Raw genomic sequence first — 20,025 nt, forward strand, 5'->3', positions numbered from 1 at the left:
TTCCTTGATTTCTATTCGGATTAATAGGCAACGCATATTACCACAAATGTCTAATAACTGGTTTATTGGTAATTCCAGAGATCACAGGAAACAATGAACGATCACGACCACCGATAATGATAATGGAAATGGCCCACAACAATAATTTCGGCCTATTGATCACAGGATAGTAACTAGGCGGTGTAATTACCGAGCTGGAAACAGAAGAATTCTTAATTAATGAGTACTATTCGTACTCGCTAGTGATACAATCGTTAATTAGAGCCGACAATTTCCGTTTTGTGTACTACATCAGAAACGTTGCGTCCCTGTACCCTTTATTCGTGTTAAAAATTCTTTCTACAAGAAAGTACGATACAGTTTATAATAATAACATATAAACTGTACCAATATTGATCCTCAAAATCTATTATAAATTACATAGAACGCGTGCAATTTACAGAAATACGCAAAATATCCGTAGCACTGAGTTTTTCCAATTCTTGAATGTTCTCATTCGAATAAAGATCCATAGTCTATTCATAAGTGATACTAAATAAATGATTTCAAAGATAAATAGTTCCACTTGAATTACACATCAGTCGCATTAAATTCTTGATAATTCTTTAATGTCGCATAAACAGGAAATTTCAAAGTGAGAAATTACATAGAACGCGCGCAAATTACAGAAATACAGGAAATATCCGTAGCACTGAGTTTTCCCAATTATATTCTCGAGCGTTTTCATTCGAACAAAGATCCATAGTCTATTCGTAAGTGATACGAACACGCAGGAAATCGTGGTATTGTTATCCTCGCGTCGGCACGGCTCGCGGTACACGAAAGGATGTCAAAGACCAATAAACGGCAAACCAATTATCGGTTACGGACCAATCAGCAGTGCGGCTACGAAGTATCGGCGCGCACGCGACGCAATCGGCGAAACGATAGCGTAACAATAGCTCGATCATCGTGAAACAAGGCGACCCGGCCGTGTTTTTAGTCCGTGACACCGCTACGTTACAAGCTTCGGTACTTACGTACGTATTATACGGAAGTTCCTCTTTAGAACTTACTTAAGATTTTTTAATGAAATACCAACGACATTCTTTCAAACCGACTTAACGAGAAATCGTACATAAATTAACACTAGGTTTCAATTTGACGCAGATTGAATTTGATTTATAATTCAGTTTACGCATCACCGGTGACCCCCGTGGCATTCAACGTGTTAATATTATATTTTCACCATTCGACGCATTTTCCTCTGTGAAAACGTGCGGTGAACGTGTTAACCCCTCGGCCTATAATTTCCATCTCAACTCAGATCGATAATTTTGAACTTTGTCATTAATAATTTATTGGAAAAAGAGAAAAATTCTAAGCATATGTTATGCCTATATTTCCTTTTAAGTATAATAAATGATTGCAGAGGAATAATATTTACTTCGAACTCGAATAAACTGAGTAATATACATATGTGTTGAATCATGTTGAAAATCTTTACGAGTCTCACTCGTTGTAGGGCAAGGGGTTAACTTGCGAGACGGTACCTTCCATCGGCAATGCGGACCGAGCCTAAACAACGGTTGCTCTCGCGAGCGGAAATCGGTCGCCGGCAGATTATTTAATGATCATTCGTGCCGACGGGGACGAGCGTTCCGTGATTGATAGAAATTAAACGCGGCGACCGGGCTGACATTTGACATCAGCACGCGGCGGCACCGCGGCGTTTCATGTTGTGACGCGTGAATCGATCCTGATTCGACCGTTTGCGAATCCCCGATGGGCTGCTACGGGACTCGCTTCGCCAAAACTATATAGATACTTAGCGATGTGAATGCATTAAACTGCAATGGTGACTTGTAGAAACTTAGACAATTTTTGACTCTTAGAAGATTATGCAGAAAATCGAGAATCGTTACGTGTCTAACGTTGCTAATGACATCGGACGGTAACATATATAAATTGAAGGATAGTTATTTTATTTCAATATTCCACGTATCGATGCATCATACGAAGCTTAATATTATATATAAGACTTTATAATTTTGCAAATCAAATCAAGTGATGAGAGTCTCTCGAGTGCAAAGGGTTGATGCGTCGAGGCGAAACAATATTGATTTTTGGACGTTCCATTGGAAAAGTATGATTCAGAGAGGAAAACTATATAGATACTTAGCCATACGAATGCATTAAACTGCAATGGTGACTTGTAGAAACTCGTACAATTTTTGACTCTTAGAAGATTACGCAGAAAATCGAGAATTGTTATATGTCTAATGTTGCTAATGACATCGGACGGTAAAGTAACGGTATAATTATGTAGAAACATGTATCGCGTACTAGATTACAAAACAACCTGGAGTGCCAAGGGTTAATTGCATAAAAGCCGAGAGGAATCATTTCGATGGAAGACCTGGACCGACATCAGAGGCGAATATCGAGGGGGCGGATTCCTTTTCCATGAAAATTGTTCTGTTCGCCACTACGTCGAGCATCGGAAGATACTCGGCGCGCGCGCCGCCGCGGCTGGCCTGGAATTCATGCACCAAAATGGCAGTCTAATGAGAAACCGATATCGAACCGAGTTACTCGATTCCTCTCTGCCTATTCTCGGGAGATCACTTTGTCTCCAGGATGTCTCTTGAACCTGTCTTGGCTGTCTGCCTATCTTAAGGCACTTTGTACGATCCTGGATGCACACGCGACATCCCCGTTCGATACGTAAGTGGAAATTTCCTTTACTGTTCGCTATCGTTTTCGTTGGCGCGAGTACAACGTCGTGTTTTCTTCGATAATTAAACTGTTAACTGTGGAATTCAGTTGGGAAAACCTCTGGTTCCGTAATAAAATCGGAAAATGGAGCGTGTACTCGTCGAACGCTGGACGAATGGATGTAGAGTATATTTTAATGAAAGATCAAAGCGAAACAAAGAATTACATGTTTATCTGAAAAAATAAAGAACTCATCGTTGAAAGAATTAGTATCATGTCAAGCTTTAAGATGTGTATACTCGTCAAACACAGTTAACTGGTTAAATTTACTTTTCGAAATGTCTCTGTGGAAACTCCAAGAATGCATAATTTATTGTTATCATTTTTGTAGGAAATAGATATCAATCGTAGTAAATGCTCGGTAATTCTAGTGTTGAAACTACCATACAGTAACAACATGCTTCCGATTCTCTTGTTTCGCAATCATTGAAATTTCAAAAGCATTGAATTTGCGGTCATTGAGATTTAAAAAGCATTGAAAGCATTGATTTTGATAAAAAATTTGGAAATTAGTCATTCCAATTGTTCGGTAGTTTGTATTGACTACCATAAGACTGTTTACCTCTCGTATAACATTACTTGTTTCCATAGCGACGCGTTAGAATGAATTACTGACACCGAAACTGCACCCGTCAAAATGGCGGCTCTCAGACTTCTTATTCCATAATTATCAATATCTCAGAGGCACTGAATGTCCAAAATAATTTCAACAATAAATAGTTCCACTGAAATACCATCACGAACGTCCGAAGAAACTGAAAATAATCTATCGCTACGGTTTTCATAGGAATTGCACGTTAATCGTATTAAACGCTCGGCAGCTCTACCGTTAAAGAAGAGACCGTTGCCGCGGAGGTTCCCGAAAAGTCTGTTGCCGTTAAGTTCCCCGGCAACTTGGGAACAGGGGAGCGGGAAGCAAACCCCGAAAACGCGGAATCAATGGTCCCCGCGATCCGCTTTGAGTGGGCCGAACACAGAGGGATTTATTGTCCTCACCTGGAACTCGAGGCGGTAGAGGACCGGAAACTTCCGGCGCCGCTCGCACAGCTTAGGGAACTGGGAAAGCTCAGTGGGCGCGGACGGCAGAGTGGTGCCCATGCTGCTACCAAGTTTATCCGTGGCTGCGAACAAAAAAAGAACAGGGAAGAAATTAATGTAGCGGCCATTCGTGTTCACCCGGTTCCGCCTCGACCGTTCCTCTCGCCCTCTTTTCACCGTTTTTCCCCCGCGTCGCTATCGGAAGTGGTTTCCGTCGCCATCTTGGCCGGCACCGTGAACCGAGAGTACATATATAGCGAAACCGGCGATAGACGCTCGGGGAACATCGATCCGCAACGCCTTTATCTTCCATTTAACCCTTTGCACTCGAAAGGTGACTCTCAGTCGCCGTTTCATTCGACGCAGTGAAATTAGAGAATTTAATATTTAACACTAGGTTTACGGGTTAGTTTACAGTTTATTCTATCGTTCCTGGGGAAGTTGGTATTCGTTCGTTTAGGTCTTGGAAATTGTAGATGTAGAAGTAGACAACCAGGATTTGTATTAGTAATTGGATCAATGAGAATCGATTGAAAAATTTATCAAATAATGTTTATAAAATTCAATCTGCGTCAAATTGACGCGTTCCGTGGACATAGTGTTAATATTGAACTATGTATAATGCATCGGTGCGAGAAATATTGGGATAAAAAGTTTTGTTTCTCAATTTACCTGTGATTTCTCTTTGAATTCGTTTGAAAAACCATCGTCTTTGTCTAGTTAGAAAGTGTTAAGTATTGCTAATGAAATACTTCCGAGTGCAAAGGGTTAACACTAGAACTAGCAGTCAAAATGACTGGTTTCGATTCTTTTGTTTAGCAATTATTGATATCTTCGAATTGAATATTCGAAATGATTTTCAAAATAAATAGCTTCATTTCAGTACTATAACAAATGCCCGAAGAAACTGAAAATAATCTATTGTTACAATTTTTATGGGAATTGCGTATTAATCGTATTAAATGCTCGGTAGTTCCAGTGTCAACTGAATTTAGCTTTATTCGTTGATTCGAGCGAAACGCTTTTATCTCACTTATTTGCCTCATACGGAAAAGCGGAAAACAGGTTTTTTATTGCATCAAATTGAAAATCGTTCGAAATGTATAGAAAATGAAAAATATGGCGTAAATAAAGAATTCATAATTTTATTTGGCACGATGAAGTTTTAATAGATATACTTTAATTGTTTTGAACGATCGCGAGTTTTCTTCGATGAACTTGTTTTAATGTATAATTCATTGATTTATTCGATATTTATTTTTGTACAGTTTACTTCTTACTATTTATTGATTTATTAATCTAGATCGAAGATTGTGGAAAAGAGGTGAGAAATATAATTGAACGGTTAACCCTTTGCACTCGGAAGTTTTTCACTAGAAATATTTGAACATTTTCTGATGAGATAAAACCGACATTTCGTGAAACTAAGTCGACGAGAAATCACGCGTACATTGAGGAACAAAGCTATTTTATTTGAATATTCCTTAAAATGATACATTATGGGAAATATAATATTAAACGTCAAATTTTATAGTTTTGTATGAAATCAAGTGAGTGAGAGTCACCTCTCGAGTGCAAAGGGTTAATAATCAGAAAGATCGACAAACTTTGAGAATTTTACAAATACGTTACACAAAAACTAAAACGAAGAGTGTGAAGAATACGTTAGAAATAAAGGAACAAGAACGATAATCGTGATTAATAATACTGAATAATTTTGCCAGATTTTCCAGTTACAGTGGGTTCCACCACAATAACATTCCTAACGGAGAAATTCGGCCGGAATCGAAATATCTTTCGGCGACTGGGCGTTACCTCTCGCGGATACCACCGGCAGTTACCATAGAGAATGGAATTCCGTGTCTGACACAGATTATCCATTACTACTGTCGGGAAGTCGACCAAGAGCGGGAGCCTACGGTTAAGAAGAACGAAGATTTTTGCCGTTTACTCCGGCGTCCCCACCCAACGGATGTATCTTTATGCTAATGCCCCGAGGCATTTGCATTCTCATATTTGCATCTTGTGTTCCGTTTCACTTGTGGATCGATAAGTCGCAGGCGTTTTCGTGGCTTCGGTGTTAATCGACGCTCGGAAAAACTTCACTTCGGAGGATCGCGTCTCGAATATCCTTCTTTCGATTCGCCCTTTCGTATTGAATAACATTGATGTTAATTATGTATTAATAATATAGTGTTACTATAGTATAGATAACGAAAAGGTGGATCTTGAGTAATCGAGAGCTAGGAATAAATATATGTATTTAATGAGATATGAAAACAACACGGACACGTAAAAAGTACTTTATCTTACAAGAAGTATCGAACCGGAGAATTAAAAAAATATGAAGCTTTGCCACGTGGAGTAAGTTAACTCTTAGTACTTCAGATGGTTTTGTAATCCATCAGCCACTGCACCTAGTTTTTATATCCCTAGCGAAAATTAGATTTTATTTTCCTTAGTACAAAATCTGGATGTGGAAAATCGAATAATTTTAGGGTAGTTTCTTTAAGATTCATTAAAGCATTTAGTATTGTAACTGGTGCAATATTGGAGCCTACAGAATTCAAAGGGTTAATGATTGAAAATTTCAAAGTTTGAAGGTTTGAAAGTTTCGACGCTTCAATGTTTCCATGCTCCAAAGTTTCGAAATCTCGAAACGCGAAAAATTCCGAATTTGTCCAAAATAAGGGAAATAAGTACGTACGCCAATGTATTTTCCATTAACGACGCTTCTTTTCAAACTTCTGTATACAGGATACCTAAATATCAGACACCTAATAAATGTAGGGTAGTTTCTTTAAGATTCATTAAAGTATCTAACATTATTCCTGATGCAATATTGGAGCCTACAGAGTTCAAAATACAAAAATTAGCCACATGTGGCACACGTGGATCTGATCGTGTTAAATACGAAATTCTACAATTTCGATGCTCCAATCATGTGGTGACTGAGTGGCAGCTATCGAGTGCAAACGGTTAAATTGTCGTAGAATACCGAAAAATTACTTTTCATTTCCCCTACTCGATCCCAGAGGAATCATTTCGAGGAATGAAAGTTCGAATGAGACGGAAAAACTTCAAGGAATACGAGATTGTATTGTAAATAGAATTCGGACGAGTTCAACTGCGGCACAATGCGAGCCAGATGTTTCCACCTGTGCTCTCATGCTATCGTAACCGGTGTATTCCTATTGTGAAACTAGCAGCGAGTCAACATCAAGAGGATTTCACCAAATAAGATCTGTTTAATCTAGAAGTTTCTGTTCCATAGAAACCGACGTGGAATTCAGCTCGCCCCGGAAGTTGCTCGGCGACACGTCGGGCGTGTTCTTGTTCGCCGGTAACTTTAGCTTCCGAGTTCGAACAATTAGTTCATTCAAATTCGAACGAATAATATTTCGGAAATCTCGTTTCTTTCGTTGAAAAATATGGTTCGTTTAATATCTTCCCTAGGAAAAGAGTGTAAATGTCTTCTGTAAGCTTAAACGAGGTAGCGTTTCGATCTATGGGCTGTAGAAATTGCATTTCTGAATAAATTTCACTGAAAACATTCGTGGTACTTAATAAAAGTGTAGTCGCGAGATCTGTGAAGTTTCAATTAAGAGACATCGGTATTTGTTTTACAAAAGATACTAAGAATTCATATTCTCAAACGATGGGATTCCCTCGTTACTAAAATTGTTCGATAATCATAGGAAACGAATATTAATGAGGGAACCTCATCGTTTACGAATTAATGTTTCTCTCATTGATAACGATAGCCGAGAATTAATAATAATAAATGGGCTTCGACAAGAATTAACCCTTTGCGGACGAAGATTCTCGGAAATATACGAAACCATCAGGTGAAGCTAAATTGTACATCAATTACTTGAATAATATAAGAATAGAAAACTACATACTGATCTCTTGCTATTCGAATAATTAAATTATTTATTTAAGACTCAGACTTCCAAATGTAAAATTTCATCTCGCAGAAATGTCGCCATTCGTCCGCAAAGGGTTAAAATCAGTCGGAGTCGCGAGGCGGTGTTTCTTTCGAGCAGCAGAAAGTCCGCGATACCGACGGACAATATTTTCCTCGTCGATTCTGTCCGACTTCCTTTCCCCCTTATCTCCTCCTTCGTCCTCTTTCTCGTCGGAAGCGCAAAGAACTCGCCCCTTAGTCCCGCAGCTCGTTTACCCTCCGCGATCCCATGAAAGAAGCCTTGGGAGTATTTCATCCCTCGTCACTCGCGCGAAACTTCGAGTCGTTCCGACGTACCGATACACTTCGTTCCGTCCCCTCATCCTTTGTCCTCTTAATCTGATTATTCTCGCCCCGTAAACTCCTAATCGAAAAGTCGACTGCCGAGTTTTAATGATGCCGGCAGCGACGAATGTTACTCCGAGTCGCAGTCAATATTCTTGGGAAGAAATTAAACGTCAACGGAGTTCACGTTTTCAGAAGCTCCCACTCGTCGGCAGTCCAATTCCGAGCGACTAAATTTACCTCAATTTCAATTCTACCGATAACCGTAATTTTGAGTTTCAATTCATTTAACCCTTCGCACTCGGAATCATTTTCTCAGTGAATATTCGTTATTCTTTTGATGAGATATTAACGTAAAGAGATATCTTGTACAAATGAAGCGACGGAACTAGTTTATTTCGATGCTCCACGTGTCGATGCATTATAGAGAATTTCATATTGCATTCGAAATTTGATCATTTCGTTCGGTCGAATCGAATGGCGATTAAATCAGATAGGCACCGCTAGCCTAATATACGCTTCGATGAAACTAGCGTAAAGTTTATTGTACGAAGTATTGCAATAATTTTCTTTATCTCCTTCGACGCGTGATTACTAACCAACGATCGAAATAATGAAATTCCCGAATGGCGACATAATATTCGCAAGATCGAGACGGGTCACGATTGAAAAATGGGAGACACGCCGAAGATGCGTCGACTGAAACGAAACGTCCGAAATTCAGCCAATTTCTCAAGCGAAATCACGTTAACACGTTAAACGCCATGTCAGTCACTGGTGGCTGACGCTTCTGAACGACTAGAAAACAATCGTAACACACAAGACAACCGATGTGAAATAAAAATGTTTAATAAGGCAACTAAGTTGATAGCGTAACGCAAACGTTGCAACGCCGAACAATTCATAATTATTCCTTTTCTTTGCTACAAAAGACAAACTCTATGGGAAAACGCTTAAGATTCTCGTGGCGCTTAACGTGTTAATTAGAAATTTCGAGGTCGGTAGGTGTAGCGCTCGATAAGTGGAGTTATTAGAGATTTTTCGCGTAAGCCGTGCTTTGTTCCTCGTTTGGCCGCGCGTCGAAGCGTGAAATTCCACAGCCGGGCCCGCTCCTAATAAATTTGAAGCCGTCGGTGCTGATTCGAACGGCGCAGCTTTAATTCAATGGTATTACTGGACGGGCCGTTCGATAAAAGCCGTCGGCGTTCGTTGTAACACGCCGGTTTTCGGCTACCCGTTCCCGCGAGTTGTCACGTTGCGCAGTGGTTCTTAACGCGTTCAATGCCGCACGATTTCATAGAGAAAAATACGCAAAATGGAAAAAATGTAATATTCGATCGTTCGATTGAATTACATTATTATCGCACGTTCATTTAGCTGGGTGCCACCGCATTCGATAGCATTATTTATGATACAGGAACGTTTTCCAATAATCATCGTTCAATCGAGTGAACTATAAACGGATGACACCTAGAGACGTCCCAAACATAGGTAAACTTTAGGAAATTTTTTTATTAACCTTTTGTTTACCGAGAACCTCCTTCGAACCATTTCTCCCTGTCACGTGCCCCTAAGATTTAACACTAAAAGATCAATACTGAACTCGATCAATTTCGTTGAAAATTCCAACTCGATCGAAGACATACGAAGACGATTTTCACTAGAAATTCGATTCTACTTCGATGAAACGTGAATAATTGAATGCTTTGAAAATATATATGTTTCTCCATAATTGTAAAAACACTATCGAAAGAGAACGGAATTTTTTCATTGTTTCACTATCACATGTGGTACACGTGACACTGAACGTGTTAATGCGTTCGCCACCAGCGTTCGTTTCAACAGCAATCCTCGTAGCTACAATATTTCATCGAATGCGACGAATCGTCCTTCCAAAAGGATCATAAATGTCAACGAACGACTCGCGTCAACTTCCAACGTGTTGCACCGTGCGTTACGATCGCAGGAACATACGTGAAAGTGACATCATTTTCTTCACGCGAGATAGAAAGTGTAAAGCGTCACAAACATATGTAACGCTGCTCGTGAACATGTTAAGAGCCGCTGACGGGTGGCCGGCACGTTCGCAAAAATGGGAAAATCGATGTTCCGCCGCGAATTCTCCTTTCTTCCGGCGCGAAATCGCGCGTGTCCCCGACGACTTGGAATTTACAACGCGTGAAATTGCCGGGGCCCCTGATCGTTTACTTGGACAAACGGACCGGCACCTATAAACCGATAAACAGGTCGTTATTCAGAGACATCGCGCGAACAGAATGGCCCGCAAACGAAACACACTGTAGTAGAAAACGTCCTACGTTGAATTTCTAACATATTTTCAATTGTAAAGTGTATAACACATAAATCACAATGTTTTCTTCTTGTGTTTCTTTATTCTTCTCTACGATTTATACGAAAGACAGAAGTTAAGAGGCGTAAGTGACATTTTCACTCTAATATTAATATTTGTGTAATATTTATTAAATCCTCTTCGGAATTCTACCGCGAGGTAGAATATTTCCAGGTAAGAGATTACATCGAGTAAGATAGAATATTTTCTCTTCCTCGAGTCTTCTTAAGGAAGTTCGATAGCGCGTTTCACCGAAACTTGAATCGAATTCAACGAAACGAAGGGAATCGATGTAACGGTTCGTTTCGAATTTTTTCATTTATCTCCGGACCGATCGTTTCCTATTTCATTGTTTCGAAAATGAAACGTTCCTTTCTTTTCGTTAGCGAAATTCCCGGTTCCTGGCGCTGTTGGGTTGTAACGATCGTTAATTGGTGAACGGGCCGGGTGTCGTAAAGTCAATCATATTAACGACCCCGACGAAGCCAATTTTCGAGGAACAAATTGGCGAAGCTCGCTCGATTGATACGCTCGATCCAATTCCTCCCCTGGCGCCAAGAAACCCGCGGCGCGAGACAGAGGAAGGGAATAAACAGTTCCGAAACGGGGGATCACGCGGACGTGCACGGTAAATATCACGGGAATTCCGCAGAGGCTCGTCGATCCTTGGAATTCCGGCGGGGCCGATATACGGGGTGAACGGGGAACCTTCGTATTAACCGAGAAGAAGGTGGTGCTCCTCGATCATGAAACTTTCACTGTAAATCGTCGTTACCATCGGTTATCCTATGTGGAACGCGCAGCCCGAGATTTGACAAATGAACACTATAACCGGGCCAGTAAACGATCCAAATCCAATTATGCGAGTAAAACATAGATTCTGTACTTTACGCAAAGAGAAATCAGGTTAACGCGTTGAATGCCATGGGGGTCGCCGGTGACCTCAACTAAATCGAATTACTGTAATTCATTCCATTAAACGATGATTATTTCGAAACTTTTCTAAGTTTAACTTATGTAATTCAATGACATTTCATTTTCTATATTTGTCTCGGCAAAGTCTTGCGGCAGTCAACGTGTTAATATTGTATACATCATTATTTAACGCTACGTTTATGAATAATATGTTTCACACGCGTGAAATTTACGAATTCCAATTATGCGAGTAAAAAAGAATGTTAGTTTCGTCGAAACTTAAAAAATATCTCAAAAATTATTCACCGACGATTCTATACTTTACGCAAAGAGAAATCAAGTTAATATTGTATACATCATTATTTAACACTCGTTTACGAACAATATGTTTCACACGCGTGAAATTTACGAATTCCAATTATGCGAGTAGAACAGAATGTTAGCTTCGGCGAACCTTGAAAAATATTTCAAAAACGATTCACCCACGATAACTTTCTAATATGTTAATACAATAATCAATTAATTAATTAATCACCCGTATCGCATACAGGTGAAATAAAATACAATAGAAACTCTTCGAGCAAAACGCGCATCGCGCACTCGTGTAATTCCACGAAGCTCGTGCAGCTTAACGTAGGAAAAATTCGAAACTGCCAGTTTCAATCATCGACAAGCATGTAAATATGCAGGAAGCAATCTGAATTGCAGTTTCCGTGTAGCCTACTTACAACCGAGTGCCCGTAAACAAGGCTGACAATCGTTTAAAGCGCGTTCATAAATGTGCTTGCCGGAACGGCGCCTTTGGCTATGAAACTGCTCGTTGAATTCGAACGCGCGCGTTTCAACGCGGATGACAGGTTTCGCCTCGGAAGGATCGCCGCCCCTTAAAATCGCTTTACAAGTATGCGAAGTAATTTCCGTGCATGTTGCACGCTCGCGACGCCGGATAATAAGGAAATGAAAGCCAAAGCGTATTTGATAAAATCGGTTCGAATTACGCGACGCTGTTGCGTTCGCCCGAAGGGATCAGCGAGAATGATTATATTTCAAGAGAAATAATTGCATTACCTTCGCCGGAGAGTCTTGTTTTACTTCCCAATGCGGCGTTCGTATTATTGATAAGAAATATTGCGAACGGGTAAATCAACGCTAAACGTACCGGTCGAATAACCGATACTTAAATTAGAAAATGAATTTACAGCTTTCCGATCTGGTTAAAGACAAATGAGAATTTATAGTCCTGTATTTGTTACCTAAAAGTTATTTTGCGCATTGCTTTCGTATTGCAGCTTTCGGTAGCTGAATACTACGTTCAGGGTTCAAAGAGTGGAAAGTTTTCGAACAAAATACGCAACGCGTAGTTCAAGTTTAGTTGGTGAACAGTTTTCGTAACTTAAAAATGCGATGAGACTTCTCGGTTATTCTAGTGTCACACGAACATTCGGTTAACAATGAAAAATACAAACTTACATTTCGAATTGTTCGAAACGATCCGCTCGGAGTTATTTCTTGTGTCCTCTCGCGATCTCCTCGAATTACCATAGAACCGACTATCAAATTTAAAACGAGTTCCGTTTAAACGCAGAACTCGAAGCGAGTTTGATGAAATCCGAGCACCGCGATCCACATTAAACGCGGAATGGATTCCCAAGAATTTCAATTTCTTCTTGTTCGCGAACAAAACCGATTCCCGTTAAATGGTTCGTCGCCGCGGCCGCGCGTTACACGTTCGATCGGTTTCCGAGCGTTCCCCGGAAGGCCAGAAGGAAGAATAATCTCGAAGTTCCGCCGTAGAATGTCCCCGCGCTCATGAAAATTTCAAATCCGGTCCACGGTTTTTTCGAGCGGCGAGCCTCGATCGAAATTACGTTCGCCGGGAGCACGAAAGTCGCGTTAAAACGCCGCCGCATCGGGCCGAACAAAAAACTGCAATTCCACGGGTCCGGATGGCGACGGCCGGGGAAAAGTTTCGCCGGCAAATTGGGAAATGATGTCGGCGAAGGTGAACGCCGCTCGCAGATTGAATATTCGTCCCGCCGTAATGGCGGACGGGGAACGCGTGTCCCGATAATGGCGGTCGCGCGGCTTTTAATCCTCGCGTTTCGAATCAAACAAAAATGTATAGACATCGTCGTTGTTCGGGCTGGATTAACCCAATCGTATCGTACGACGAGCTGCACTCGCATCGAGTTCTTTTCACCGTATAAATCGGACTATCGTGCATAAATCGTGTAATCATGTGTAATTCATATATAGTGGTATATTATATAAATCATATAGCCAAATATCGATCATATAGGCAGGCTTGATCTAAAACATATTCTCCTACATTATCTATAAATTATCTATACATTATATATATATATAGAAAAACTGCATTGTTTATGGGATAATCCGATATTATCGAAGTTATTCTTCCCTCCATCAACGCGAAGACCTTCTTCGCCTGATCCGTATTCCGAAGTTTCGCGGTTTCCCTCGAAGTTCGCGGAATGCGAGCAATTCGCATAACAAAGGTGTCCAACTCGCTGGAAGTTTTATTGCGGTAATTGTCCATGAAACCGGTTGCGCGCAATCGCCACTGGAAAAAACTGTATCGTTCGTTCTTGGTTCGTAGGGCGCTCGTTCGCTGTGTCCCGTGAACTCGAGCACTCTCCGCTTCCCCTCGGATCAACGCGGACTCTTTGACGTCGCCGAGTTTAATAGAAAATTCTATTCGCATTAACCGGGAGAAAATTGTCAACCAGAGATTGAAAAACTTCCGAAAATTACTGTTTCGAACTATTATATATCGCTTCGGACCGGAACAGTTCCAAGTGCACATTTCTTCCGGAACCGAGAAACAACAGTCATGAAATCGATGTACACTCGAACAAGTCTCCGTACACCCTAGACAAAATCGATTAAATCCTGCGGAACCCCTAGAACTAATCTGCTCTATTTTCCCTTGTACGGAAACTTTTATTCTTCATATTTTTCTTGCGTTTCTCTTCTTGTCTTACATATTGACAAGCGAACGTCCATGTTTCTTTTCTTCGTCGACAGTAACTAACCTATTGAACCCTTTCGATACCAGCGGTGACTGTCACTGATATTTCGCACTGGTTCGAAACCTTTTTGTTGCAAATCATGCGAGGTAGGTTTACGCGCGTTCCCTTTATCTCAAATTTATCACACGGAATCGAACTATCCGACAATTTTTCAAATCTAAATATTTATAATGCATTCGATTATCGTTCGCGTTGTAACTAACCGTTCGGTAGAAGCATACGCGCGAAAGACAGCCGTATCGAAAGATTCAATAAATTTTCCTATCGCGTGCAAGTGACTTTTTCGACTGGCCGTCGCTCAGAACCGATACACCGAATAACGACTGTACTCAGTTTTTCGCAACCGCTACAAGAACCGAAACCCGACGCCATTGCTGTTTTCAACTGCTGCTTTCAACCAATTTATCGACGTTCGTGAAACAACTTTAAAATCTGTTCACGCGGACACTCGTGTATTCTCATATATAATTTCGAACATGGAACTCGCTAGAGAGAGAGTAATGTCGATTTTTGTTCGAGTTAACGAGAAAAATGGACGGAGGAGAAAATAAAAAGAGACGTTCGGTCGGTCGAATGATGCGCGTTTTATTGGAAGAAATACCGCGCGCGGATAACAACTAACAATTTAAGTGAATAGAGGATTGTTAACCGCGCTTTGGTGTCGGTCGCGCTGAAATCGATAGCGGTCGAGGGTAAAACGCGAGATGGAAATGATTTTGATGGAAAATTTCTGGGATCCGATCGCCACGGGAAATTGATCCTTCTTGCTGTAACGCGGAATATCGAGCTTAAAGCTGTTTGGTAGTGATTACTGACCGCACAGCTATCGCCGGCAGAGCACACAGCCGGTAAACAGGTAATTAAGTAGTTGATTGCCAATTTTATTGCGCCTTAAGCCAACGTTGGTTCGTGCCTGTGAACGTTTCATTACGCGAATGTCAATCACGAGATTTAGGAACACAGGTCATTGAAAAGTTTCCCCTGCCGGTTCGGAATAACAATTAATCTGCATAGAAATTATACAGTTTCCGGCGTGTTAAAACTGTTTTAAGGCACACCGTTCGGCGCGACGGCGTGAATCCGAACTTTATAATGAACACAATGCCCCTCTAATTGCTCGAGAATCGAGGCTAGCGGTGAATGTTAATGGAATCAAGGTAAGCAATTCCTTCGGAAGACACAAGGAACAAAGTAATAAACTGAAAATCGGTTATTCAGCTTCGGTAATCCATCGAGCGTCGTTCGATTCTTCGATCTTTCCCAATTATGTTTCTATAAATTTCAATAATCTAATCGAACGTTCTCCAAGTTTAATTTCAACCGTCCCAAGTTGTAAATTACCCGTAGCGCGATCGTTCGATGAAAATTCTGATAAACGTAATAAACCAAATTATTTCTACCGTCCTTTCCGTCGTATTTCGAAGATTTACGCGCGAAGAATCACGCGTGCAACGGCGGGAATCCCATAAAGCACGTTCTTTTTCCGGAATAACTGAAAATGTATTCGCTCGAGTTACACGGTGGCCCGATGAAAATATTCCGGGGACCGGGCAGCGAAACCGAACCGGCGTTTAACGCGCCGATCCGATGTTTCAAGCGCGCCGCGCTAAATGCACGTTGCGTTTCGCCCGCGACTGCCGCGCAGAAGAATGGATCGCGTTCGGGATTCACGATGTTATTCGCGGCCTCAAGTATTATAGAATTGCCCCTGCTTTACCGGCGACTATTTCCGTTTCGCGTAGTTGCGCTGTCATCGCCCGCCGTCTCCATTATCCGCGTCGCATGAAGTTTGAAAGGGTTGCATCGCGCCGAACACCGATATTCCGCGGGAATACACACGGTCCCGGCCGTGTAAACTGTAAAATAACAATATCCGAATCGCATTCGTAAACCTCCATTGTTTCCCCCCATTCATGGCGTACCCTTTGAAACCCTAGAATCGTCGGAGCGAATCCTAGAATTATCGGGTTACGCGTTTCGCATGGTTACCGACTTGTTCGCCTTAATTTCCGCAAGCTTCTCCCTCCTTTATTTTATTGTAGCTTCTTCGTTCCTTTTCAGGCTTCAGCTTCATTTTTCGCTTGACTACTTCAACCGCTTTTCACCGTTTCAGCTACTTCGGACTTGATAATATTAATAATGCGAATTGAATATTATTATTTCACCTGTTTCCGACTTAGTGATAATAATAATGTGAATTGAATATTATTATTTTAGCTACTTCGGACTTAATAATATTAATAATGCGAATTGAATATTATTATTTCATCTGTTTCAGACTTAGTGATAATAATAATGTGAATCGAATATTAGTATTTTCTCCAATATTTTTACATTCGTACTGTATAGGTTATATTATATTTCCGATATATCTCCGAATGTTCCTAATAGTTCGAATATTTAATTTTCGAGAGTCATTCGTTAACTTCTTACGCTCCTTCTTTGGAATTCTTTGTAACATCGACGGGGACACGCGTCTCGTGTGTTCGTGTGCTCCGATTGGGTTGACCCGCGACCTAGAATTTCGAAAATTTCTCAGGATCTGAATATGAAGGTTCGCTATCGATCCTCGAAAGGCGGGGCGAAATGAGCGGATTCGTGTTCGCCTTTTTAACATCGGACGAAGGGAACGGCGGGGAAGGGGGGAAATTCGATCAAGCGCCGTCACACGACATCGTTTCTGGAAAACGGCTGCTTAGAGAAAGAACAATAAGGGAAAATCGAGGGAAATCAAGACGAATAACGGAGCCAATCCTGCGACGATCGAACGTGTTTTCGACGAATCCAAAGGATCTTCCGACTGTCTTCCGGTATAGGGTATCGATAACTATGATCAGTTGAATCCTTCGCACTCGTGAAGAATAACATCGATTGTCGTTAGATTAGTCTAGAAATCTTCGTCACTCAGGAAGATTCTTTGAAATACACGAAATCTTCAGCAGATGAAGCTAAATTATATATCAGTTACTTAAATGATAGGATTTCTTGGTGTTCGAGTAATTAAATCATTTGTTTGCGACTCGGTCTTCGAAACACGAACGTTTCATCTCGCCGAAGCGTCGACATTCGTCCGCAAAGGGTTAATACCAGCGACCCGCGAATGTCAAGACTAAAACGCAGCTTCCATGAATTTTCGAGCGCGTCCATTATTTATACAAGATATTTACCTAAGGCTTGTCGCAACTTGTGGCGAGTTGTATTTTTTACGTGTTGTCCGTGTTGTTTCCATATCTCATTGAATACATACATTTATTCCTAGTTCTCGATTACCGATGATCCACCTTTTCGCTATCTGTAATAATAGTAAACACTGTAGTAATAAAAAATAGGTTCTTACTAGCGTGGTTATATCATAACCCACCCTTCTCCGCAGCGGCGGGTAAATAACAAGTTTTATGCGGTCGCACGGCGACATAATTCTCCGACGGTGCACCGGGCAACGCTAAACCGTTTTTATCCACGGGAGATCATCGTTTCGGGTGTGCTCTTCGATTGTGCTAAAAGACTGTTCGCAACTGGGTCACTTTGGCCCCGCGTATGCACATAAACATCCTTCGCAGAGTATAAAATCTCATGAGCTTCCTGCTACGTTGTCACGTCCCAATAAGTAACAGCCGAAACTGGAGCGCGTGCTAGTAAACAACGACGCGTCGTTGTTCGAATTCTTTCGAAGACGTTCCACGGGAGAAAAAAGCCTTGAATTGCAAATGTCTCGCCTACTTTTGCTAACCTGATTAACCGGTTAACCGCGTTCGACGTTCGAAATTCTCCAGTTTTTCTCATAAACATATAACTCTTCTTTGTTTCGCTTTGATTTCGGATCGCACTGCGATCTTCGTCCGCAACAGATTTCGCCGATATCAATGATACACGCGATTTTCTTCTGCCTTCGAACATTTCGTTCGATTTAACACGAAGTATACGCTTGACTAAAAATCTTTATGTCGAGAGCTGAACAACTTTTCCGCCGCTCGGCCTTAGTTGTCCAGATATTCGCAAACGTATGTCCGGGAATGGAGAGATTTCGTGTTTACTTATTTACGAATAGAGTAACCCTCCTATGACCTCGATCTTGGCACAGATTGTTAAGGTCATTGCTCTGTATTCCCAGGGCTCTAAATCTTTCGAAAGCGAGTGTCGTTTCCAGAGTTATGAGATATTAAAGTTTCGCTATCGCGATAGAAATTTCCGTCTTCGTTTTCATTTGGCGAAGTTGTTTCCCATAAGGTGTGCACTCGAGCTTCATTTACGTAGTACAGATTGGTATTAACGGAGCTGGTTTCTCCGAAGGGGTGGAACCTCCAGCCCTGCTCCGAAAAAACTAGCTCCGTTAATACCAATCTCCATTATCGAAACGATGCTCGAGTACAGATTTTATGAGAAACACCTTCGATAAATGAGAAAGAAGACGCAAATTTCAACGCGAAACTTTAACGCTTCGTAACTTTTCAACGAACACTCACAGCTAAAAAGTATGAAGTCCTGGGCGTAAAGAACAATAACCTTAACGATATGTCAAGACGAGGGTCATACGAGGGTTACCGTTTTTGTAAATAAGTATGAAAACTCCTCATTCCTGGACAGATTTTTGCGAACATCTGGAAAACTAGAGCCCAGCGGCGGTAAAAGTAATGTAAGTGCAGTAGTTGTTCAGAATCAAGTCCCCCGCAATAGATTTTAACCGTTTGGATGCTAAACAACTTTTGTGGATACTTACCAAAAATGCGGATGCGATTGGGTGTGTATGGAAAAAATTAATAAGAGCACTTATCCAATGAGATCACAAATATTGTGTTATTATAAAGAGATTAGTACTAAAACGGTTAAGCTCATCCAACTCGACGAGGAATCAGTGTTATAAATAATTACCAAAAATTACTCTGTACCACAGAGAATTCTAAATAAACGTTATGTCGTCATTCTTTAAATGCTTCGACGGATCTGCGTTCGTACATCGATAACAATCTCAGGGAAAAATACAACTCGCACGATATTTTTTCGCAGCGGTATAAATGTTCTCCTTTGAAATTGTGATTTCCCAAAACCTCTCCCAATGGTTTCCGCGTCTATCACGTGATTACGCAACCGTGAGCACAATGGGCGGGGAACACGCGAGGAGAAGCATGTATGCCCGGTCATTTAAAATCGCTACGATTCTGTTTTTCCTCTTGAAATTCCGCGTTGTAGCCCCGTTTTCAACGGCGAGTTCACCGCGACTACAATTTCGCCTCCCCCGTCGCTTTGAGCAGCATATTTTCCCGCGGTACGGTGCGCCAATTTTCTGCCCGCAAGAACCGATACAGGTTTTGCTCGGCGCGGCACCGCGCGACCGGCCCGGTCACCGCAAAATGGCGACTCTTCGCGCACCAATGGCCACGCGGACAATTCGACGGCCGCAATTCTGCCGCGCCGCCGGTTATTACTGCGATAATAATGCGAACTCTACGTCGCCGCCATTATTAGACGCGTCGATTTGGTAATCGCGCGCGTGTTTACCGGCGACGTTGCTGCCAGACGGCCACAGTGAAAATTATTACGGAAGTGCGAGCAATTAACGCATAGCGTCACGGGGTTGCGATTCAATTTCGATCCTTAATTTAATGAACATTTCGCCGCGCAGGATGGTTCGTTAAATCCCGGTGAATTGGCTTTGCCAAAAG

The 20,025-nt window shown here is 41.4% G+C and overlaps 1 protein-coding gene across 1 annotated transcript in view; it reads right to left on the reverse strand.

Moving 5' to 3' along the window:
- Ptp36E (protein tyrosine phosphatase 36E) overlaps nucleotides 1-20,025 on the reverse strand; it is a 143,917-nt gene that overhangs the window by 16,796 nt on the left and 107,096 nt on the right. Inside the window, exon 3 of the mRNA XM_076366387.1 lies at nucleotides 3,754-3,878. Within this exon, the coding sequence (XP_076222502.1) occupies nucleotides 3,754-3,878 (125 nt within the window). The remainder of the gene's footprint in view (nucleotides 1-3,753; nucleotides 3,879-20,025) is intronic.

Source organism: Nomia melanderi, chromosome 3, assembly GCF_051020985.1.
Source record: "Nomia melanderi isolate GNS246 chromosome 3, iyNomMela1, whole genome shotgun sequence".
In the NCBI taxonomy this organism is placed as follows: domain Eukaryota; kingdom Metazoa; phylum Arthropoda; class Insecta; order Hymenoptera; family Halictidae; genus Nomia; species Nomia melanderi.